The sequence below is a fragment of the Amblyomma mixtum genome, chromosome 6 (genome assembly GCF_055824585.1).
Source record: "Amblyomma mixtum isolate Tamu chromosome 6, ASM5582458v1, whole genome shotgun sequence".
NCBI classification, from domain to species: Eukaryota; Metazoa; Arthropoda; class Arachnida; order Ixodida; family Ixodidae; genus Amblyomma; species Amblyomma mixtum.
Genome location: NC_143017.1, coordinates 157,841,362 through 157,866,951, shown reverse-complemented (window position 1 = coordinate 157,866,951; position 25,590 = coordinate 157,841,362). Strand labels below are relative to the sequence as shown.

The 25,590-nt window shown below is 46.2% G+C and overlaps 1 protein-coding gene across 7 annotated transcripts in view; it reads right to left on the bottom strand.

The window, feature by feature from the left end:
- Window positions 1-13,092: 13,092 nt before the first annotated feature.
- Window positions 13,093-25,590, bottom strand: part of LOC149340935 (uncharacterized) — a 105,326-nt gene continuing 92,828 nt past the window's right edge. For 5 of the 7 annotated variants that reach the window (XR_016283676.1, XR_016283674.1, XM_089549880.1 and 2 more), the window contains one exon: window positions 13,093-13,380. Coding sequence is in view for 4 of the 7 variants with exons in the window: in XM_089549880.1 (XP_089406006.1) it covers window positions 13,174-13,380 (207 nt within the window). In the remaining 3 variants the exon portion in view is untranslated. The other 2 variants (XR_016283675.1, XM_089549883.1) reach the window with 1 other exon arrangement.

Genomic DNA, 25,590 nt, shown 5'->3' with positions numbered 1-25,590 from the left:
TCTCAGTCAGAACTGCCACCCATTTTTCCAGCCCTGAAGGCTATGGCGCTTCTGAAAACATGTTTCACTTGACACGAATCAGTTTAAAGAAAGGCTGGTTCCACCTCTGAGATTGATATCCCTAAGGTACTTTTCGCTAAGACGTAATCTTGTATAGTATTAACCTTACAGGTAAGCTTGACCTTGTAATAGACGCAACGTGAGCTAGGCGATAGTTTCCACTTCATCGCTTACGAGCGAACCACAAAGGTCTGAGAGCGCCACTTCGCGATCCTAGCTCCTGCTGCTTCACAGCGACCAAAAGCTGTAGGCGAGCTTAAAGTTGGTTAACTAACCCTTCAACAGCTGAAGATATGTGGAAGAGGTAAGTTGGTGAATTTCAGGAAAAGAGATAGACTTTTACAAAACGCATGCGTCAATGTAAGGGAGTAGAAGCGGTAGCTGTGAGTCAGGTGCACCCGTTCACCTAACTACACTGCTGTCCTGAAGTAGAGCCAACCACTCAGGAGAAATTTAAGTAGAAGCTCGTAGAGCGTGAAGGAAAAGAGTATCAATCAGTTCTACTTTCAAAACAAAAGATTGTATCTCTACTCTAAGTTCTTTTTTCTTGCCACAAGTCAAGCGCTGTAATCAAAGTGTTACCCGATATCTCGATCACTCGCTAGCGCTGACAGTGTCAGATGAGGCGCCAACTAGGCTTTTTCCATGTTTTAAGAAACTATGCTATTAAAAAAATGACGCCACTGGGATTCGTTCATAACAGCCCTTAGGTAATTTTGATTTAATAATTTCGCGTGTTTTCAAAGGTTATAAGGCAAAAGTACTAATCCTTGCTGCTTTTCTAGCTAATCAAAAAACAAAAATACAGTGAAATACACAAGACAGAAGTACACAAGACATTAGTACTTTGATTGAACTTAAGCACACACGCGTTTGTGACTAGTCCAGGCTTAGTGTACTCTGACGCATCAACTTGGCTGCGTAAAAAAAATATTTATATGAACGCCCCTACGAGAAAGAGATTCTAATAGTAAAGGAGGTTTGAAGTGTAAAGGGGCTCTGAAACACCTTCCGAGGAGAGAACACCAACTCGCTCAATCACTGCATTGTATTGTCATTAACATCATCATCATCATTATCACCATCATCAGCCTGTCTACGCCCACTTTTATGGCAAATGCCTCTCCCATGTCTCTCCAGTTAACCCTCTCGTTTGCCGGTTGTGGCAACATTTTAATCTCATTTGCCGGTTGTGGCCACTGTATCCCTGCGAACATTTTAATCTCATCCGCCCACGTAACTTTCTGCCGTCCCCTGCTGCGCTTGCCTTGTCATGGAATCCACTCCGTTACCCTTAAGGACCAGCGGTTATCTTGCCTTCGCATTACATGCCCTGCCCACCGGAGCTAAATTATGCACTTCTACACTCGGCAGAGAGCCCACAACCACGCGCGAAAGTTGGCGAGCCCTTTCCGGCGACTTTTTCATGCTCGCACCCTCCTCCGTCGCACCGCCCCTGCGTGTACTAGTTCAGAGGGGGCTATTGGTTACATTATTTCAGACGTAAGGTAGCTACCACGGCCGCGGCCAATAAACGGCGTAGCTCCAGCGGGTTAGGAGGTTCCGCCCCCGGCGGTGGGGTCGGTGGAGGAGCGCCGACCTTCCAGCATGCAAAAAGTGAAGAAAGGAGAGGGAAAGCAGCCATATTTAGAAGCAGCCATCAGCAACGTCCTCGAGTTGTTCAAGATACAGCAACCTCAAGTTGAATAGCTTTCAAAAATTAAAGCCTTAAAGTTATTACCCAAATTTTAATTTCTCTTCCAAAGGCTTTGTAATCCTTTGCGTCCAAATGTGTCTCCAATATGTCGCTATTTCTTCGTTTCCAGATTTGACAATAAAGAAAAAAAGAAGAAGCGATGCCGTAGTGGTTCAATGCAGTGGCCAGCGAAGCTGATCTGTTCGCACGACGTGCATGTGGGCGAGGGCTCCTCTCCTAATTGTAGTTTTGTGCGTCGTCATAAAATTTCTTCTATTTGCCACCAAGTAGCTCTGCATAACCAGTGGCTATTAGGGTGCCTTGAAGTCCGTTCGCCTCCGCTTTATTAGAACAAAGACCTACTTGTAGTTAGTAAATCCGCCTACTTCTGAGGGAAACAAAGCGCTTCTTCCCGCAGTTAATAACCACGGTGGTCAGGCTCTTATCTGCGACTAAGCTCATCAGTAATCGAATATCAGTGGCGACGAAGGCTCTAAGAAGCGGCCGCAAGACGCGTCATTTCATTTATTTGCACAGGCTGTGGAACACCACTCGAGCGACTATGTCTTCCGACTGTGGGCGCTCGGCAACCAGCCGTCCATCTGCGGCCAGTGTGGCATAATTCAGAACCGCCGCGGACTCAACTGGTACACAACACTGAGTGGACTCAATCTGAACGTCGGAGCCGTCCACGTGAGTGCCAGTGCCGTCGTCGCTGTCATTCCTTTGAGCGTGCTGCGTATTTCCAACAAACGTGCGACACGTTTTTACAGCAGAAATTTATTCAGTAGCTTGCACGCCGCATTTTCTTCCGCTTTTCCGTCAGCACTCATAAAGATGCCAAAGCTCATGAGAGGTCATAAGGACGGCGGCAGAGACCACCATGTCTTTAAAAGCATGCAGTGCATACATAGCTGGAGAAATGGGGGGAGAGGGTGTCCATGCAGTTCAGGTGATCTTGGAGGAAAAGGTGCAGTTGAAGGCAGATATATCAAACTCGAACAGGATCACGAAATAGTTCGATATATCGACAAGTGGTTATAAAGAATGATAATAGATAAGCGTATCTATAACCTATAATTAAGAAAACATTGCACCCACGCCAGAAACGTGCTTATTGCGGCGACGTTCTGCCCGCCGGCTTGCTGGCAGCTAGCGTATTGCTCGCTCCTGCGCGTCGAAGCCATCGCGAACGGTGCTTTGAAAACGAGCCCCTGCCTATAAGATGTCTAATCCTGTTACCAGTACACTATAAATAGAATAATATTGCTAATTAAAATTAAGGTAAAGTTAGTCACCGCAACACATTCGGTAGCGAATCACGCGAAACTAGAGCAGCTGCTAGGCTTCAGGTAGGATGGCTTCACCGCATGAGAAAAGGGCGAGACTGAGCACTAGGAACTGGTGGCCACTTTCAAGCCCACCGCACAGTCACCCCTTCACGCGCTTCTTAGCGCTAGCGCTACCAGAAGGTGTCCAAGGCAACGCAACTGAACCGCCTCCGCGCGCGAACTGCGATAGAAAAGTAGGAGAAGCGCCATTTGCACGAGTGCAGAGCGCCGTTCGATATATCGAATGACCGTTTATATTAGAGTTCGATATGCTGCGCAACTTTATGATACTTTTACACAGTATTTTAAATAGGACAATCTGCATGTTTGATATATCCAATAATTCGAAATATCCGGATCTGATATATCCATGCTCGACTGTAGAGCAGACGAAAAAGTTAGCCTTGATAAAAACAGGGGTACGGGGGTTTCTGCACTTGTCCAGCAGTTGTACACAGTGTTTCCCGCGTGGGTCAGCATTTTTTTTTTCCTTTCTCTTACCTATAGACAAGCGCCAGCTTTTATTTCCAATTTAGGTTATAAGCGCATTTGTCAAAAAGTGTCCAGACCAGTTAACGCTTATCAAACAGTGTAGTAAGCTTCAGCAGCCCACCTGCGTCTCCGGCAGGTAACCGGCAGTTGGCAGCAGGTCATAGGTGCAGAGGGACAGTTTTCCAACTAAATTTTCCAGCTCAAATTTTTGCTTGTTTTAAACACAATGCTTTACATGACTGGGCACTGCTAGCTTGACCACCATGCTGAGTCAGTATGTTAATGCTGCTTTTACACGGAGTGCAAAGTGGATCTAAAAGTACGTTAGATGATGTTCCTAACGGGAAACAAAACATATCCTCTAAGCAACGTTAACGAATGATTTTGGTTTGCGCAACTTTTTTCAAGGCTTGCGCTTTCTCGGGACCTTATACGGCGCTGAAACTGGTGTGAGCTGTTCGCCCTAAATTTGTTCCGCACCATGCCATAAGCAACGCTGGTCAAACCCGCTACAGGATACAAAGGCATGACGAACGGTGCGAAATTTACACATATACGTCAATGATAACTGGGTGAAACTCAAACTTAACACTTCCATTCCTCTGAGATTCCAGCGAACCAATAAACAAAGTAGACGGGGAGTGAGTTGCAATGCCATCGGGCTCGTTCTCTCTGCTGGGGCACTTTAACTGTTTCTTTGCCTCAATGCGTAACTGCTATGCAGTAAAGCACTCGCGCTTTGTGAAGGAGGTGGGCTATTTATTTCTCGTGGCCTAGCCAATGGGATGTTTATTAATTTATAAAAATAAGAAGCCGGTACAACGAACTTTAAAATCCACAGACCCCCCCCCCCCCCCCCCCAATTACATTATGTGTTGGTAGTGCTATAGCATTAAAGGCTGTTGATGCATTTACGTTGAGGTTTGTGTGGACTCGAGCATGGTGGTGTTTGCGGACCCTTGCATGTCTACCTGCACACAACCAGACATACCTTATGGTCATCTAGAAGTTGGTTAGCGGTCTTCTCGCAGATTTCTCGAAGTGGACACGGAATCATATTTGTCAGTTCCGGTCTCGTGACGTCACTTCCCTTAAACCAATCGGCTAATTTTATGAGCGGTGGCACATTTTTTTTTCCCCCCGATTAGGCTTCTGATGCTCTCATGCTAAAAACGTTAGGTTTTTACAGAAATCGTAATGAAGCATTTAGGTTTCTGTGTCGGTATCGTTAATGATCACTAATCACACGGCGTATTGTTAGCGAACTTCACGATGTCAGGTGGTGGAGACATTCAACAAGGAAGACGAACACTTCAATAAGGAACTGTTTATGAAACTGGAGCCCACAAAGAGAACTAAGAGATCTGCGATTCCTCCCCAATAAAAGAGTCGTGTCGCCTCACCGATGTAATGCGATAAAATTTTTTCTCCTATTCTGCTGTTTTTTTATCGTTCACCGCGCCGACTGCCCAGTGCGGCTGAAAGTAGGCGTTGTGTGCCTTCAGTACGGCGAAGGCGAAAAAGAATCACCATGGCATATCAGTAAAAACATTATTGTTGTACTACACCTCTAGATATTTCGCCTAGTGTGGCGAAAGAAATGTTCAGACTTGCTCCGGGAGACGCAAATAACAAAGATATGCAAAGCTTGGGTTATACGGCTCCCCGGCATTACAAGGGTATTCAGAAAATAAACTAATATTGAATGGCACGCGCTAACTTAGTTGACGGAACTTTGACGGTTTTATGTCTTTATCAACAGCTCAACTAGTGTAGTGTACTTGCGTAGAGGATCTATCATCTGGGTATCTCGTTTAATGCCGGCTTGCGCTGAATAAGTATTGATTTTTTTTTTTTTTGGCGTTCAGTGCATATATGCAAATAAGCAGTAAATCAGACGTCTCTTTACAAATTTTAAAATACAGTTATGGTCATCACTTGAAGCAGCACACGATCATGTCGGTTTATGCAATGTAAAAATAACCAAGATAACACCTAAACTCAGTGTGCATGTGCAGTGACATGTGTTTTTAATGCCTTTCAATTACTTTCCGCTTCTCTCACCAAAACAGAACACTCCACATTGGAGACTCAAAGATTTCCCGAATCATTACGGCATCGACTCTGAAGGTGGAATAGAACAGGCCTATGTCATCACACTATCTCGCTACTTCAACTTCACGTATGTATGTATGAGCGCGTGCTGATACTTCTGAACAGAGTTCTACAGAGGATGACGCACTTCCCCTTCCTGCAGCACTCTTTCCATTTTATTGTCCCCTTTATGGTTATGGAAATCTGTGCCTCTCCCTCTCTCTCTTTCCTCTCTCTCTTTCCTCTCTCTCTCTCTCTCTCAACCACACGCAGACATGTACGCATACACCTCGTGCACACATTTGCCAGCACAGCCCACACACAAGCACTAAATGGATTACTATATGAATGCTGTGATATGACATTAAATAGAGGAGCCGGGCTACTGTCCATGTGCAAGCTCGCATGTACAGGAATAGTAGGTATGAAAAGCAATGCTTTTGTTGTCCGTCTTCATTCGTTGTCACTAACTGGGAATGCACCGAGGAAGTAACAGATGTGACACGCGCATTGCTACTGCCTGCAGTAGGCATCACCAGCGATTTCATCGGTGGAATTCTGTGTGTCTCAGTTTTAGCCATGACATCGCTTCCCTGAATATGTGCAGCTTCCGGCAAAAAAAGAAAAAGAAAAAAGCTGCACGACGTTGATCCGCCGATTTACAAATCGAACTATGTCAATGACCTGCTCGGTTATCTGTGCGGAGCATTATAGCCTATGACGTCGATGATGATGATGATGGCGGTGGTGATGATGATGATGCACATTTACCTAGAAAGACTCCAGCTGCTTGACGAAGAAGACTCCTCTTCATTCGCCGCTTTTGACAGGGCGCTGATTAGTTGGATGCGAATGCAAAAAGCGCAAGCTCAAGATGTCCGATCAAGGAAGAAAAGCATTTTAGAACCATCGGATTGTCCGTTAGTCAAACCATTGAAATGTTCTCACTAGCAAAATAAAGAATATCCGAAAAAGTGTCCGTAGTTGATCATTAACACCTCTGTGAAGTATAAGATACTAAGGCTATGAGGCGTCTCTCATAGCCTTAGTCGCTTTGGGACGTTAAACCCCATAAGCCAAGCCAAGCCAAGTATAAGATACACCACCGTTATGCACTCGAATCGCAGAAGAAGAGTAATGTGAATTTAAAGAAGTCACTGTATGAGCGCGCTAATAAGCATTACTTCAGGCGCCAGCTTCGAAAGAGCAGTTTTGCGTAAAATTAAGTGAAAACACGTCCACAAAGCTATGTATTACACAGAAAAACAAAATCAACGCTTCTTGACAGCAATGAAATGCAGTCTGCAAGGGGTATACGCAGAGAATTAACATAGCGACGTGAATGAGGACTTTAGAGGGTTAGCAGCCCCATGACATGGGCAGTTCCTTTCATTTGTCAAGGAAGGCTCTATGATTTATTGAAAGGGCCAGTCGGTGGTGGTAGCGAAGAAGTTTCCAAAACCTTCACAGAAACAGAAGAAATAACGTAGATGATGCAAGTTCTCTGGACGTGCGGTGTGTGAGCTGCCATAGTATGCTTCTGGCAGTGCCTGCGTCACATCCCAAGTTCGACTCCGATGAACAAATTCCTGATTCGTGACAAAGTGGTCTGAGGTTGCATAAAGCTTTACTAATGACATTTAAAACAAGCGCTGCGCATGCACTGAGACTTCGATGCGCTGTCGTCAGGGAAATAAATGGCAGAGAATTCTCAAGGTGTAATTTCATGCGCATACTGGCAGGAGCGTATGCGGTTTTTTCATTCTCTTGCTTGTTGCCCATTTGTAACTTCACCCGGCGCAGGCGTGTCGGAGTGGTTTTTAAAGGACTCCGCTCTGCGCTATGCATCTTTAAATAATGAACAGTTCGGGCATATAACATGCGGCTGGAGGACGAAAAGTAGTCCAGAACACGAAACGGCGTAACACAGCCTGGGCACCCGAGTCTCCCGGTTGACACTGTTGCTGTTCCCGCTAATAAACTTCTATGGCGGGTGGTGATTTATGCAAAATACGGAAGGCTATGTCTTTTTCAATGGTTAATGACGCAGTTCTGTCGTTCGTGCTTCCCGCTGCCATTTTTTAGTTGTTTAAAGCATCAAAAGGGAACTTAATGCATGCAATTGCAAGAAAATTCGGTGTTTGCTCATACAAATGCTAACATTGTTCTTGTAAAGGGTTAAAAGTGTTATAAGTTTTTTTTTTTGTCTTTCCATGTCTTTCTTTTCTGCTGTTTCTTTTTTTTTCATTAATTTCACCGCCCTAAAGATTGCGAGGTCTTGCTTTCAGCATCATTGTCGCTCACTGTTCCTGGAGAATACTTTTATTTTTTATTTGTATTTTGCCGTCTTACTGGTGTTTACGTCTTGCTTACTGTATTAGTGCTGCTGAATTACTGTACCACTACGTTAACTGTGTCGCTGTTCTCATCAATATGTTGCTTCGTGTCCTCTGTTCCGAGTTGTAATGTGGGGGTTAGACCTCGTCAGGAGACATCCAAGTCTCCTTTAACCGCTCCCTGCGGACATCATGTAATGTAGTCTTGTATAAAATGAATGAATGAATGAATGAATGAATGAATGAATGAATGAATGAATGAATGAATGAATGAATGAATGAATGAATGAATGAATGAATGAATGAATGAATGACGCTATAATGGTTGTACTTCTGCAGGTATGACGTAGTTCCGGACGTTGAGAGTAAGTTCGGTGGACTGGACGGGGACAAGTGGAGTGGCATGATTGGCCAAGTGCACCGCAAGGTGTGCCAACACTTTTTTGCAAGCGCATGTAAACTATAATGGCTAGATGTTTGCAAACCACTGTGCAGACAATTCGTTTAAAGATTACCTTATCTGTCCAGATTAATAATAGCCACCCTCATGGCTCAGTCACTGTGGCATTCGGCCGCTGAGCACAAGTTTGCGCGATTCATCCGGGCCGCGGCAGCGGTACTTCGATGAAGGCGAAATGATAGAACACCCGTGTACTATGAGTGCATGTCAAATAATCCAGGTCAACGGAATTAATCCGGAGCCCTATATTTCAACATGCTTCATAGTCGGCAGTGTTGTCTTGGCACGTGAAAACCTGTTAACCCTTTTTTCAACATATATTCTGTATGGTTACGCATGCATAGGTGGCGAACGTGTTAAGTGCGCACGAACCGATCAAGTCATAAGTAAAATATTAAGCAAGCGATGTCCAAATGTCGTAGCTAGACAGGCGTTGCACATTAAACGAATGATCCCAAACTCCGTAACTAACTTACAACATAAATTACGAAGGCCACATTCGGGCAATGATGTGACCTGCTCGACAAGCACACATCACATCAGCTCCTATCTGATCAGCCTTTTTCGAGTTCACGAAGCAAAGTTTTTTCTTTATTATGATCGCGGATTGCGGGGTTTTAACGCCCCGAAGCGACTCAGGCTATGAGGGACGCCGCAGTGAAGGGCTTCGGGTTAATTTAGAACACCAGGGGGTTCTTTAACGTAAAATGACATCGCACAGCACACGGGCGTTTTTGTACTTAGCCTCCATCGAGATACAGCGGCTGCGGCCAGGATCGAACCCACGACCTTGGGACCACCAACCGAACGCCACCGCGAAGGGCCCGAAGCAGACTTCTGGCACAACTGGCGAACTGGCGATACAAAATGAACTAAGCGAAGAAACTCCGCCAAATGGCGTGCCTGTACTGGGTGGCCTCGTTCACCTCGCAGTGGAGTTGTGTTGAAATTTGAGGACTGGTTCAACGAGCCTTCAGGGCACTGGGAACGGAGGAACAAAAAAAAATATACACGTCAACAAAAGTAAACTTGGCAGCGCTTGTCAGGTACCACCAGGCGCGGTTATTAATGCGCACCATGAGAGTTAACCGCCCCTTCAGTCGGCTACTTGGCTTTCAGGCGCACGCACGCCACCCAGCCAGCATGAGAAACGACCGTTCGAGCCTCCCGCTGAGCCTGAGGCCCGAGCTTGTCTCGCTCGTACGACGGCTCAATTAAGTAGTCGCGCTGGCCATTTTAATGTAATACTGCAGAGCCGCGAATGAATATACGCGCCAGTGAAAACTGTGGAGCTCTTATCCACTGTGTCAAGGTCAGGAACTGGACGTTGTCCCACTGTGCCGCATCTCCAAAGGTAGGCTATCGGTACAAAAAACTGCCAGCAGTCTGCTGATAGGAAGAAAAGGCTATTTCGATCTTCTTCTTGCATCGCGCTGAGTGGACCTAGAAAGAAGCCTTGCATAGGTGAGCTTATTTTGCAGATCATTTGCAAGAGAATGGCTGTAGAAGAGTGAAAATTTTGGCCAGTTAGTAGTTCATCTGTGCGCACAGTGCACAAAAATTGGACAAAAATAAAACGAGAAGCGAGGACGGAAAGGATCGTCACTAACAACTGGTGCGACCCAGAAAACTCCACATTTGATGAACATGCGCGCAGCTATATTTGTTTTGTTTTTGTTTTAGCTGCATACACACAAGAGTAAGCCACGCTTTTACCTCTGCCCACGTCTTTTTTTTCTTATTTCTGAGCACTTTTGCGCAATGCACAAAGAATCACCTCAGGCAGAAATAGCAGCAAGTAAAATGTGAACGCAGTGCTGGAGTTCATTATCTGCACACAAGAAAATAAATAAAACCTTAAAATCCGTAAATAGCACACCGCATTTAACGAGGTAATAGCAATGGTTACAAAACAGAACTATTAGATTATAATTTTACATAGGCCGAAAGTGTTTATCTTGAACGGATGAGGTTGCTTTATTACCGAAAAAGCAAACGAGAACAAGCGTACAATGCAGGCACAAAGAACAAAAGATAATGAATGTGCAGACCAAAAGTGCCTCCCTTCCGCTCGATGTTTTTGATATTGTGATCGATTGATATCGGGACAGTGTGATTGAACAGCAGATAATGAATTGATTCATGCAGCATCAGTACAGCCACCCTGCCGGTGCTGCAGTAGTCATAACCACTAACGAACACTGAATTTCATTACTCAGGAAGTGGACTTCGCCTTGGGCGGTTTGAGCGTGTTCTACTTCCGGTTCCTGTACATCGACTTCGTCTATCCGTACATAACGGACGTGTTCGCCTTCGTTTCCAAGGCACCCACTCGGATCCCCCTCACACAGGCTATCGTCTACCCTTTTCAGAAGCAGGTAAGAATGAGCTCGTCCTGGCTCCTCTTTGCCGAAACACTTTTTTCTCACTTTTATTAACATATATGGACGTGCACACGAAGTCAAAACTTTACACAACGCATTATTAGCGATTAGACCTAACTGCACTTTTGTCTTTGGATACAGCCATGAATTGAATTCATGAAGTTGAATTCTGACTGCGCGATGCACACTGCATCGTTCAGCTTCAAGCAACGCGCCCTAGATGTAAAAAAAATTAAATTTCTACGATAATGCTTCGTTCTATAAACTTGCTACAGCGGATGTACGCAGCCGCAGTTAATGCGATCCTCTAATGGACGGCCTACGCAAAAAAAAAAAAAAAAGACTAATAACCTATGTGGATAAAACTCTCCACAAGCGTGAAAATAAACTTTTTCATGTCTTCAATGTTTTAGTGCGAAATCACTACTTAACAATCTTGTGTGAAGCCACAAAGTAACTCGGGTAAGATCGGGTTAGTTCGGAGAAGCGTCGCGCAAGCTGCAGCCAATGGGAGGAGGGCGTCGCGCCAGCTGCCGCCGAGTGGAGAGAGAGGGAGGGGGGGGGGGGGGGGGAATGTGTGAAGATGAAGAGCGAGAAACGCGGTTGCGTGCTCATGCACATGCCAGAAAAAAAGAGACAAAGAATGGACACACGCTTCCACGCGTCTGCTCGGTTTAAGCACGTTAAAACCCTACCGCTGTTTTTTTTTTCTTTTTTTACCCTTCCATGGCTTCGAATAGTGTGAAAGTGGAGTAACTAAGACGACACGCCGTGACAGCGTCGGTGTCACCACTGCAGTATAGGCAATAACATAGCTGCTGTTCATCACCGGATAGTTTAAATCAGATAGTGCTCATGTATGCTATGCGGGAGGCTGCGCGCGCCCTGGCGCAGGTGTGGATGGCGCTCTTCGCCTCACTGCTCGTGGCGTGGTCTGCTCTGGTCCTGCTGCGCCGCTGGACACCACGGGACAGATTGGTCGGCTCTGAGCCCGAAGTCTGGCTGCTGTTCGCAACGCTCATTCGGCAGAGTGGGTCGCCTTTCTCTTGTTGCCTCACTGCTTTCAACGTTCATATGTTCGGACATTCGGTCATTTAAAACGTGTATACGATGTCGTATCACACATTAAACACTATCATAATTATCAGGCAGGTTAAACGCATGATGAGCAAAGGCTTCCCTTTCTAATCAGTCCTGTCCTGCGCTAGCATCATTTACCCAGTCCCAGCAAATCTCCTAATCTCATCTCCCCCAACCAACTTCCAGCTAGTCCCGAATACGCGCCGCTGCCAAGGGTGTTCACTTTTTTTACCCGAACCTTTACCCGAACCGACTACGCGTTATCTGTCCTCCGAATTGCATTTCTTTCTTAATTACATTTTAATGCGATATATTTAGAGGTCCCGTTCTCGAGAAAAGCTGTCGTCCGTCCGTGTTCCGAAAAAAAAATGACGGTCGATTTGCATAGTTAGGCAAAAATGCCAGTTGGATGCGCCAGCACTGTATGGCCATTGTTTTGCTTTGTTTATCTCGGTTTTGCATTCTTTATCCTGGTTATGCTTTGTTATTCGTTGTATTTCTATACGACTGAAGTGGTATATCAAGTGTATGCTGTGTGCTGTAAGTGTTTGCATGGCCTGACTGAAGGACCGTAGATACACGACACAATGTTTGTACAGTACTTATGCTTGCATAACAGTCACGGCTCCCGTTCTGCAGAAAGTCAGGCGTGGTCAGCTTTGTCGTCGTCGGCGGCATTGAGAGCGGAAGAGTAGATGGCCCACATGCCACCTAGGTCATGTAAACTTGTGACGTCATCATAACCTGCCTGTCATAGCAGGTGCCAAACTCCTGTCAACCGGAGAGTCAGAACGCATTGTTTAACCGCTGCACCACTGCTCCAGTAGTGGTATGAGGCCTCCCCGCGATATATGAATATACGAAAGAAGAGCAGTACTTGCGCGGGAGGGACCTCTCATGCTTAAGGGTAGGTTAAGATCATTTTGGATGGAAAAACAGCGCAAAAGGGACGGAAGACAAAGATCGGCAATTCATTCCAGTGTTCGCATGAATAGCCGATTGATGTGGTCAACGTTGATGCATTTGTTGATACGGCTTGGTTGTAGTGCAAAAAGGCTTGTTGCAATAAACCCCAGTTGCAAGTTAGCGTCAGTCCTGTCTTTTGCGTGCTTTCCGTGTCCTCGTTTCTTGAGTTAAAGTGCTGGCCTAAATCGGTTAGTACACGGGCGGTTTTGTATTTCGTATAGCCATATTCAACATCTTTTCGGCGTGTTACGAACGCTGGGGTGCTTTTGATTTTTCAACGCATGGCAACGGCATCCATGGCGGCGCCGCAGGCGACTGGAGCAGCGAGTACCGCACTCTGAGCTTCCGCTGCCTGCTGTCGGCGTGGCTGCTGCTGGCCCTGGTGGCCTCCAACTCGTACAGCTGCCTGCTGCTGTCTTTCATGAGCGTGCCTGCCTTCTCGCCGCGCGTCGACACGCCGGAGAAGCTGCAGCAGGCCATCCTGGAAGGAGAGTACACTGCGGGCACTTCCAACGGCACCGCCCAGTACTCCCTCATCATGGTAATGGTGACGCAAGGAGCAGCACTGTAATCTGCTGAACTACACGGCCTTCTCCTGTCTTTCGTTTTCGTCAACGCTTTCGGGTTCAATACTTAAAGATCTGCAAACTGAAAGTGCTTCCTTCCGATCCCATAATGTTTACAATATGGCACTGGCTAAAAAAACCTGAATAGCTTGAAAGTGTCTGTCGGCTTTTTGAAAACACACAAAAAAAATGGTAACGTGGAAGCAACAAACACCCAGTTAAAGCAGCGTCACACACTATGTGGCTAATAACATTCAAAAGAGTAAAAATTCACAGGGACGCCTAATTACATTATGTATCGACAATGCGATAGGTGTTAATGCCTTTACCGGAAGTGACGTCACTTGCGGTCTAGTGACGTCACTTCTCGCCATCCAATGAGAATTATCCGGTCTGGCGACGTCACTGCCCTCCAGACAATGAGAATTTTCCGGTCTCGTGACGTCACTTACCTCCATCCAATGCGCGAATTTAATGACCGACACATTTTTTTTTTCGATGAGGCTTTTAATGCTGGCGCTTTAGAAATATTCAAACATTACAAAATCAAACACAAATTACGAAACTCCATTGAGAAAATATAGTTTGAAATCGTTTCGCAAGAGGTGATAGAGACTAGGCTGAGCAGTTAACGCAGAAATGAAGTGCGTTGTGGCCACTACATGCGACGAATTGCGAGCACTAATCACAAGGGAAAGTTTGAAATCGCCGAACGCACAGCCGCAATGGCTTAGCTTTGTGCTTTCAAGCCCAATTACGGCTGCCCTGTATTGTGATAACACCTGTATACTGAGACCTGGGTGCTTGCACGGAACCCCAGGAGGCCGAATTCATCCCCAGAGCGCTCATGGCTCACAGTAGAGTCCTGCGTTGTAAAAATTAAAACAACCAAAATCACAAATTCTGAGACACAAGTCCTGGTGCTTTGCATTCAGATACACTGTTCTATTCTTTCAACAAACACTCTGACCTCAGCTGTGTCTAAATCCGCTGCTTCTTGATTCTGATTTAAGAAATAAAAGTCAACGACGCTACGAGCGCATTAGAAGTTTTCATAAGTATAGCCAGTCTTTGTTTATTGCTTATATTTGACACATGTGGATGAGTTCATCATGGCGAGCAAAAAAAAATAAAAGATATAATACTGTCATGTGATTAGAATTATGTTCCACTTTATGGTACAGAAGAAAGACGGAAAGAGCCGAAAAGAGGTCATCTTCCTTGCTCTTGAGTTGATTCTTGTACATTTTCCGGCATTAAACCTCTATCTCCTTTTTTTCCTTAATACCTGAAATCTGTGCACCGGCGAGACGTTAAGGCACTTTTCTTAAGCAAATACATCACAGTGACGTGCAAACCTACCAGGAACATGTAGGTACATGCCGTTTACAAGATCAGACACATCAACTTTACCATAAAAAATGTACAGTGCAGCAAAGCAGCGTCGCGAAACCGCCTGCTGGGGCACCGTCATACGGCCTTGACAAGGAACATGCAATCGAAATAGGCCCTACATCCGAATTGGTGGTGCCTGTCCGGATAGGGGTTCTCTGTTGCTGCAGCAATCGCTCTGGCAAACGCGGCTGCTGTGACTCGCCTATTCAATCCTAGGCTGCGACAAGCTGCGCGTCCAGCGCATGCGCAGTAACGGTAGCTAAGCTCCGCCCACTTCGCTCTTCTCCCTAGCGCCGCGCGCGCCCGTTCTTCCAACCACTCGTGTCTGGCTCCGCCTCCTCTCCCACCCGCCGCCTCTCCTCTTCCGTGGTTGGTTGGTTGGTTGGTTGGTTTATGGGGTTTAACGTCCCAAAGCGACTAAGGCTATGAGAGACGTGCCTCGAATTTCTCCTCCAAAGAAATTCAGCCGCCGCGGCCGGGATCGAACCCGCGTCTTTCGGGCCAGCAGCCGAGCACCATAGCCACTGAGCCACCGCGGCGGCTCTTCCGTGGGGGCCAGCAGCACGGGTGATACCCTATTACAGCTCTCGCTGTAAAACGTGTGATTTTCTAGCGATGCTAAGAAAGTGCCCTGAATGGCAGTGACCGGCTGCAGGAAGCTCGCGAGGGGCCGACGGCGACTGTTCGCGCTTCCATGCTTGGCCGTCCGGACCTGTTGGTTCCGAACAAACAGAGGGGTCTGGCCATGGCTCTGCGCGAGAATTACGCCTACATCGACACCAAGCGAGGACTGCGCGCCGCCTTGCACGACCTGAATGCCACGAGCATCGAGGTCTCTTCAGGTCACGTGGGCACCACCATCATGTCTCTCGCTACACACAAGACGTGCTTCTATAGGGAAGCCTTCTGCACGGTGTAAGTGCCACAGTGAACGTTTGTAAATAGTTATGAGAGAGTTTTAACGCAGAGCATGGCGCCCATTGTCACCGCCGATAGGTACGCTCAGAGGGCCGCGAGTCTCCAGCTGCACAGTAGCTAGCCTGAACCTGGCCCGTCGCCACGTGCCCATGCGCGTTGCTGGAGCTGGTGGTCGTACTAAAACGCTGTACTAAAGCTATTAGCTAATTAAAAGCAGAGGCACGCAGTAACACGCAACTTCTACGACACAGACCGCGAAGCCATTCCTTGCGCCTTTAACGGACACAATACAGCGCCATCTAAAAAGTGGCGCACCCAGCAATGCCTCACGAGTATGACGTAGTTGTAGATTGTGAACGCAGTTGTATTTGCACTGGTTTTATAAACAGTTCGCATGCGCTTTATATTAACGAGACACTAACGACAAATTGGCGTTGCCTTTTATAAGTGCCACCTTTTAACGTTAAATACGTTTTCACTGAAAACGAAACTTTTATAAGCTGGAAAAGACAACAAAAAAATGAAGTACATGCGTCGCCATCACCGCCCAGTTTCGCAAGTGAATTTCTTGCGCCGACACAAACACCGCGGATAGCAGACGCTAGACTACTCAGCCATTCACTTCAAAACGGTGATCCCAGAGTATTCTTTTAGATGTCACGAGCTCGGATCGAGTGGCGGGAAATTTTTTTTAATGCAGTTTTCTCATCAATAAAAGCACCTTTAATCTTCCATCTATCGGACAAATATCAGCATACACATTAAAAAAGTGAAATCAATTTTTACTAATAACAAAAATTGCAAACGAGTTCTCCTCAGCGTCTGTTTAACGATGACGCTGCGTTATCAGAGCTTTTCGTTCTCGGTTAAAACCCAGTTTCTGGCGATTCTCGCATTCCGAGCAGATTTCTGAAAAGTCTGGTTAAACCCGATTCCTATTTGCAGGTGTGTCCTCAAGAAAATGTCATTTGCGACAGCGCAAAGTTGAAGGAACCACATAGGAACTAGCGATTGCTTGTCTGCTAGCTTTTCTAGAGCTACGTTCTCAGGTAACTCTACATGATTTCAAAGTTCATTTAACGCTTGCTATTCATGGCTTGGCTTAATGAAATGAGAAGTTTGAAACGTACGCTTTAAAAGCGAGAGGCGAGCGCAGGTGCACCATACCGGCGTCTCAATAGCAGCATTGCATAAGCGCTACCCATGCCAACGACATCTTCCTCCAAGGCTCTGAGAGAGAGGAGGAGGAAAGGCCGATGTGTGTTTAAAACGACCGTTGTTATTGTGAATGAGTTTTCTCGCACAGTGCTAACAAAAGCAGGCTTAACTAAGTACGAAAGTAGGGCTAGTTGGTGCTTGTTAAACAGCTGCTAGTAACAATGCCTCAGCAACTTAAAAAGCAGGCAACATTTCATTTCGCTAAGAGTTTCTTGACCGTCATGTCATTTCGAAATTGTTTAAGAAAACTATGAGAAAAAAACAGTGTTTGGTGTATCAAACGAAAAAAATGAGCGCTAGTAATGAATTATCTTCGCCGAAAAAACTCGGTTTGTGTCCGAACTTGAAGACAATATAACCACAAATTTTTGCCATCTGAATCTCGAAAGTCGCAAGTCTGGAAAGGAAGGACCTTTCGATTGCAGTTAGTTACACCAAGGCTCCATTTACGTTAAATTTGAAGCAAAAGGCAAAAAGGGGCATCATTAACAGACAGGAAGAGAGCGGCGTGGATTAGATGGCAAATTAGAGTAAATGGTACTCCAACTGAAATCAGGCCGAAACGTACATGCAAAGGGCGTGTAATGTCGGTAACAGATAAGGATAAGCGATCGTCTTTCCGGGCAACGAGTGAATTCTAGGGAGATCGAAAGGTAGCTATCATTCAAAATTGCGATTAGCCCATAGCTCGAACAATGCCGGTTTTTAATAAAGGCTTTATTGTTGGTCCCTACCAACCAATTTGATTAAATTCCACTCCACGTAAACTTAAGCAACATATAATTTGAAACTGCATGCACAGCTGCATTCTCGACCAAAAAAAAAGTTTGTGCCATTTCAGCACGAGAACCGGAGAAGACTTTCGATCATCACTGAGCTTGCCCGTGTACGAAGTGGCGCTTTCACTTGCTATGGAAGAGCAAATAGAAGGGACATTCCTTGACTTCAGTAAAGCTTTCGGCCGCGTTTCCCCATGCAAACTAATGTTAAAACTGTAATGCAGAAGTGTTCCATTAGCGATCGTAAAATAGATTCATGCTAACCTTTCTAACAGGAAACACTTTTTCTCCTCCGAGGCTTTGTCCGTTGGCCCAGCGGTTACCAAAGAAACGTCCTTGAATGGCCATGTTTTATTCTTTATCTGCATTATTTATATCATTGCTTCCATCGACATCGCATCCCTCAGCACTCTTATCTCTTATTCAGTAACAACTGCTGCGTCGATGACGAGGCGTGTTTGGATGATTACTATAAGGATGATTCCCAATGGTGTATAGACTGGCCTATAAATTGATAACAATGTTGGAGCACAGCGTTATGGTATAATCCAACTGTAAATCCAAATGAGCAGTGCCATTGTGTTTGCAAGCTACAGCGTAATTAGTTCGAGTATAAGCTCAAAATACTGTACCAAACTATGCTGCCACCTGTTTCGTCACCAACCACAGATCCAGGTGGCTTGTCGAGTCCGGCCACTTCCTCAAGTGGGAGCGCGAGGACCAGCCCGTGCGACCCAAGCTGAAGCAGAGCCACTTCAAAGACATCGAACTGTCGGACGTGTACAGCCACGGCACAATTCTGATCGCGGGCTACTGCCTGGCGCTCCTCGCCCTTGTTGGAGAATATGCACATTCCCGATGTGAGTGGCACTTTGGCGGAATAATGCAGGGCAGGATCCCTGTGCGGTCCCGTACTTCCGAGTATTTTCCAGGTACTTACTGCTTTTAACAGAAAGAAGGTTCAGTCGTGAATGTCTAGCATCTGTATAGGCTGCGCCCGCTGTACTACTCTCCTTGGGTCATTTGCACACGAAGTACGAGACGAAATCACTGATGAACCGGATCAAGGGCTAAGGCATCCTTTTTCTGAGTCCTTCTAAACGAAGACACCTATGTATTGAAATTTTCAATTTCAATGCACACCACTCGTTTCTTGAATGTTTTTCAAAAAATGGAAGTCATTGCAGTCTTTTCATATATAATTTCTCATTTGAAAGGGGCAATTTTTTTTTATGGGGGGAGGGGGGGGGGGGGTTCTCCCCATCTCCTTAAAGAAGCATAGACCTAATTATAGTTATGTCTTCTTCTCTGTAATGACGCATAAAAGATTAGAAGGCATAGATCACCCTGCGTTATTCGCTTACGATCGCTAAGTAATTTATCACAACCCCAGGTGGTCGAAATTTCCGGAGCCCTCCACTACCGCGTCTCTCATAGCCTTAGTCGCTTTGGGACGTTAAACCCCATAAACCAACCAACCAATTTATCACTGTATATCTTCTATTTTGCTATTTTAGTTTCGGTTTCGGCAACCGAACGATAGATATGACGTCAGAGGTGGCTTTGGTCACGAGATGCATGAGAAAACCTGAAATATAACTGTTGACACTTAGTTATAATTCACTACTAAGCTTAAGCCAGCCTGTTTCAAGAACCTGACTGAGTACAGACGATGTATCAGCGGTTTTATTGCTGCTACTTTTATGCCTCACGGTACCTAAAACCATGGACCTTTGATGTCACAGCCCTCGTTCGGTTATTGAAACCCGAACCGAAACAGCGTCAAGACAAAATTCAACTATAAATTATTTAGCGGTCTTAGGTGTAGTACCGCGAGGCGATCCATCATCTAAGGCACAACATAAAAGAAGAAACCATGCAAGCAAAAATTTGGTGCCTACACTCCTTTAAATCAACCCCTTGGCGAAACTGTGTCGGAAAGACGAGAGAGAACGAAAGAGGCAACCGAGACAGGAAACGCAACGGTCGCAGCGAGAAAAATGATTCTTGATTTGGATACGCCCCACACAGCTCCCTCGTGACGTCATATCGTACTATTGCAGCGCAGTTACTAGTATACAACGTCATCGCACCAAGTGGCCCACCACAACACCCTGTGGAAATAGGCGGGCTTTGCGCTGCCGAAGTGTACACAAAAGACGCTGATTCGTCACTCAGGTGTCGAGACAGCCGCAGCCACTGTTGATTCACCTTCCGTTGCGGAAGGAAGATGGAAGCTGCTATAACTTATGGAGGGGGGCTAGTGTCGCGACGCATGAAGATAGCTCTATGACTAAGAGGAAAACATGCTTTCGAAGCGCTTGCTGTAAACCGTGCCTGCGCTCTTCTTTAAACAGTCTTGTTTTGTGTGGTTCATAAGGAAACGGAACGAATAATTTACTTGTTTCATCGTGCTATTTTCGTTCGGCGCCTTGAGCGCGCTTAGCACTTACAAGCGCCTTGGATATTATGCAAGGCGTATTAGTTCATCACTGTCCTCAATAATTTCTTTTCTCTCTGTCATGAGATAGAAAAATAAAACTTTGAGGGTGTTCTTAACCACATTCTTAAAGAATAAAATGCATTAACATTTAGACTACCTGCTGTTTGGTCTACAATGTGTGTCTAGTGTAGTTTTTGCAATTTTGCTGCGAGAACTCCGGTTAGAACTGGCTCCATTGCCCTTATATGGTATGCATGAGTCACTTTTTTGAATGTTAGAGTACTTTCCATTGGGTTATCACATGGGGTTATACTGATCCGACCCACTAACCCACCTTAATCCATTTTCTGCGGCGGGCCAGCTTCCATACTTCAGGGGTTCTCACATTTTAAAATTTGGTAGTGTTCTATGATTGGTTCACTCGTAGTCACGCGGTGTTGATGACGTCACGACCATTTCAGTCGCATTCATAGATCGCAGGGGGGGGACTGAACCACTGTCCCAGTGGTTAAGCGATGAGGCACCGCCCGGCAGGTGGCTGCTTCAAACAAAGCCACCGGTGAGGCTTCTCAGACTCATGTTGCTCTTCCCGGGCACCCATAAGGCTCCCGTAAGGTGGCAATTGCATTGAATTTGACAACGGTGGGCAATTCGCTCACAATACGGTGGACATATTGCCACCTACCACGGTGGGCAGGTTGTGATAGCGTCACAAGGTAATGTGGCCTTTCAAATTTGGTGCTGCTTCCTGATTGGTCGATTGGGATCACGTAACCCCGATTACGTCATCAGGATCAGGTGGCCCCTATTGACCAATCAGGAAATTTTGGTACTGAGAAACCGGAAACTACACGATTACAGCCTGAACGCTATCGCATTAAAAATCTAGTGCTCTCAGTCTCCACGTGAACAGAGAAGCGTACCTTGCTGTACCTCGTCAGTCCCAACTCCATGGTACCTCGTAAGCTGTACATTGCCCCAGCTCCACGGCCCCTCGAAAACTACTTCGCCCCACCTACATGGTACCTCGTAAGCTATACCTGGCCCCAATTGCACTACGCCTGGTAGCGCTAGTTACCATTACGCTGCCAGTTAATCAAAAGCACCAACTAGCCCGACTTTCTTCTTTAATCTTAACAGCTGTACCTCGCACCAACTCCATGGTACACAAAGCTTTACCTTACCCCAACTCCATGGTACCTCGGCAGCTTTACCAGGCCCCAACTCCATAACACCTTGTAAGGTGCACCTGCTACAACTACGAGGTACCTTATAAGTTGTACTCCGCCTTAACTTCGAATGCCTTTAAGACACCTGAGTGCATAAGCATCGCTCGGAGCGCTTCATTTCCGCGCCACGATGGAGAAAACTTACAGCCCTTCATTTGTCACATTGGCAAAAAACGAACGCAGAAGTTAAACAAGACGTCGCCGAATCATGACTCAATTGTTCCGCTTATCTCTTGCCCTTCCCGCCACACCTTCCCTACTCTCTTTTTTGGCAAAAGACATCCCAAAGGCTGCCGCAAAGCACGGAAACCTCCAGGACCAACACCGTCTCGTCGACAACACTCGGAAGGCAACAGACTACTCCGTGGACCGGCCGCGCCGGAGTAAGAAGCCGCCGCAGACGCAGCAGCAGCAGCATCAGCAGCAGCAGCGTCGGCGGCGCGGCGGCAAGCGGTCGGCGGTGGCCACGGCCCCCGCGCAGCCGTCGCTGCCTCCCGTGAGCTGGCCTCGGCGGTGGGAGACGCGGGTCGTGGGTCAGTCGGGTTTCAAGCGCGTCTCCATAAATCTCGGCCCGCACGCGTTTCCCAAGAGAGGAGACCCGACGGCGCCGTGCACCGGCACTTCCGGAGGGCAGCCGGTGGTGGGAACTAGACACGACCGCCGTGTGCCACCGCGCTTGCCGCCAGTGAGCACCTAGCGCGGGGAGGCGCTGGACGCTTCACGGATTCGTGATGCTTTCTCGCTGGATGCTGTGCACGATGTGATTAACGTTGAGTGCTACTACAGAGTCCGCCCAACTGCATTCAATATTGAAGGGCAGCGAATTCTGTACGGTCATCAAAAAGAAAAAAAATTTACGTGTGTATTTCATGTACGCGCATATATGTGTAATAACTAGAGATCGGATTTTAGGCAAATGCCTATTTTTTTTCGACGCTTCGTAGGCGCACCATTTTTACATATGAGCACGAATTAGCTATTGGCAATATGTTTAATACTCTTTTTATAGTGCCTATCAATGCCTATTTTGGGTGTCAGTGCCTATAAATGCCGATTTCCGACGTCGGTGACTAAAAATGCCCTATTTTACAGAAAAGGGGCCTGAATACGCTGTGGTTTTCTTTTCAGATTCTGTTTGCTTTCGAATCCATTTCGGTTTTGAGTAGAACACACACGTGGCAACATTAGATGAACTCGTCAGTTGGCTGTGGTGAACACTGCACCTACGCCGGCTGTGTACACAATACCAACCACGTCAGCCGAAAATATCGCAGCAACCTTTTTCCTATTTTCTGCCATTTTATTGTGGCAGCTTGTTGATGACTTTGGCTGTTAAAGTGGTAGTTGACCAGATGGCACCACATTTCGGAAAGTATACGGAGTAAGTTATAGGTTCGTCCAAATAATTCCCATTGGTTCCAATTGAAACCAACTGTAAAATGTTCCATAAACCTGCTGGAAACAGTTTAACTGATTAAAATTTCCACCTGGGTAACCTGCCTTATTTTCGTTCCTTGTGCCCCAGCCGCATGCCATCTTCATCAAATGGCATTTGGCGGTAATCTCGGTGGAGGAGGCCACACTAGAGAGCTGGAAGTCGTGCGTGCATACGAAAACGCATTCGTGCACTCAGATCATAGAGCAAATGACTCAAACAAAAAAACGGCTTCTAATGTTCGCACCTTGCTTAAGGTCCCAAATAATTGCTGCTGTGTTTTTGTTTTATTTTACGGCAGATATTGCACGCTGAAGTTCGGAACTGTGTGCACTTTTGATAAAGTTTATAGTGCCTATTTTTCTCCGTTAGGTGCCTAAAATGCAATTTTAGCCGCCTATTTATGGCGCCTAAAACGTGTTTTTAGTGCCTAAAAATCCGGCCTCTAGTAATAACATTTCTTGCACCCTTGTGGCATGACGCTGAGTGAAATTTCGCGAGAAATATGGAGACACGTGAGCTAATTACACATTGTAACCAAAACAGCTCGAAAGAATCGATCAACCGATTGATTGATTGATTGATTGATTGATTGATTGATTGATTGATTGATTGATTGATTGATTGATTGATTGATTGATTGATTGATTGATTGATTGATTGATTGATTGATTGATTGATTGATTGATTGATTGATTGATTGATTGATTGATTGATTGATTGATTGATTGATTGATTGATTGATTGATTGATTGATTGATTGATTGATTGATTGATTGATTGATTGATTGATTGATTGATTGATTGATTGATTGATTCGTATACGGCCATGAAAAAGATCAAGGCCGCGGACGGTCAGGAGGTGTCCGGTAAAAGTGCGTGCAAACGACGAACGGCGGGTAAAGTTGTGTATCTGCGAAAGTTGCTAGTTCTGACTTGTGTGCCTCGTGGTTTGCTTCACTTTCAGTGTACTAACGACTCGCCCTGAATCGTCGGTACTGACTTCACATTGTGCAGGGTCCAATCCATATCGATTCAAGGAGCTGTTTACTGTTTAGCCTTTGTGTCGCTAGGCTTGTGAGCTGCTTGCGCTGCTGTCTTGTAATTGTGGAAGCTCCTGATTTCCGTGCGCAAATGCCATTTGTGATGTGTCAGTAATTACTCATGCGTTAAATACAAAAAACAAATAACTGCGTTATTTACCTTCTGGCTCACTACTTCGACCAGTAAAAGATGTCGACATACCCGTCCGCATATGCCCAGCTGTCCTTTTCGTCAACGTTCGTCACAGAATATTCCAAAATTACCACTAATTTTGCCCCTGAAAACTGCATTTTTAAGTTCACTTATTTTGTTGGCAGTAATTCTCGAAACCGTGCTGTGTCGAAAACATTTCACATAACCACTAATTACCTCTCGATTCTGCAATACCACTCCACCTTGCACTGTGTGGGAATTGGAACCCGCGTCTACATGAGCGCGATGGCAGATCATCGCATTGGGAAGCGTAACGCATCAAGACATGGACGAAGGTGGGTCAAAGAATGTTGCAAAGAGGTTTTTCACTCTTCTCACTTAAAAAAAACACAAACAAATTAGAATGGCACGCGCATCTGAAACTGCCGTAGCCAACCTTCCAACTCCACGTTTGTGAATCAGAAGCAAAATCACCAAGATTCCTATTGCGATGGGTCGCATAAAAACCAGCTCAAAAATCGACTTCCTCGCTTAAATTGGTAAATTGATAAATTGGTAAATTCGTTTCTGAGGAAAGTAAATGGCGCGCAGTATCTGTCTCACTTATATCGGCGGAAACCTGAACTGCGCGGTAAGGGAAGGGAGGAAGGTGGGAGCGAAAGAAGGAAGAGAGAAAGAGGTGCCGTAGTGGAGGTCTCCGGAATAATTTCGACCACCTGGGGATCTTTAACGTGCGCTGACATCGCACAGCACACGGGTGCCTCTTGCGTTTCGCCTCCGTCGAAACGAGGCCGCCGTGGTCGGGTTCGAACCGGGGTACACCGGCTCCGACTTCCTCGCTTAACATATTCTTTCGGGCACGTCATGAGGCTTATATGACGTGTGACGCGGTATTAGATCGGCATAACATAACAATTCTTTTCGTTCGCCTATATTACAATGCTATCATCCACCGGATCGATTTCAGCGACAACGGAGGCCTAGTGGCCCCTCAGCCAGTGACAAAAACCTAAAAAGACCAGAACTGGAACATAACTTTATAATATCCCGGTCATGTTTTACTCGCGTAATCGCGGTTTCCGTTTCCTTTTGCGCGCACCCACTCAACCGCACCCATACCGCCAACACTATTCACTTCTAACTCGAGCAGCTGCAGGAAGAACCGTGCAAACCACACTTAGGAGTTACTCCTCAACACCGCAACTTGCCCGTGTCACAGCGATACATTATGCGTCCTACCAGACTGTTTCTGCCGGCGATTTCAAAGTTGTTTTCAGCGGCAACACCGCGCCGTGCAACAACCTCCATTGCACTGCGCAGCGTAGATCCGCGTGCAAGGTCGCCACCCGCGTGCGTACACGTATGTGTGCGCTCGCGTAGCGTGTGTAAGGGCCGCTTGGTCGGGCTCTGCGGCCATCCATTATAACACAATGACTGGGAACACAGAGAAGGTCGCCCGCCGCTCTTCCCTGCTCGAACGATGCGACTGCACGAGCTTGTTTTGACGGCGA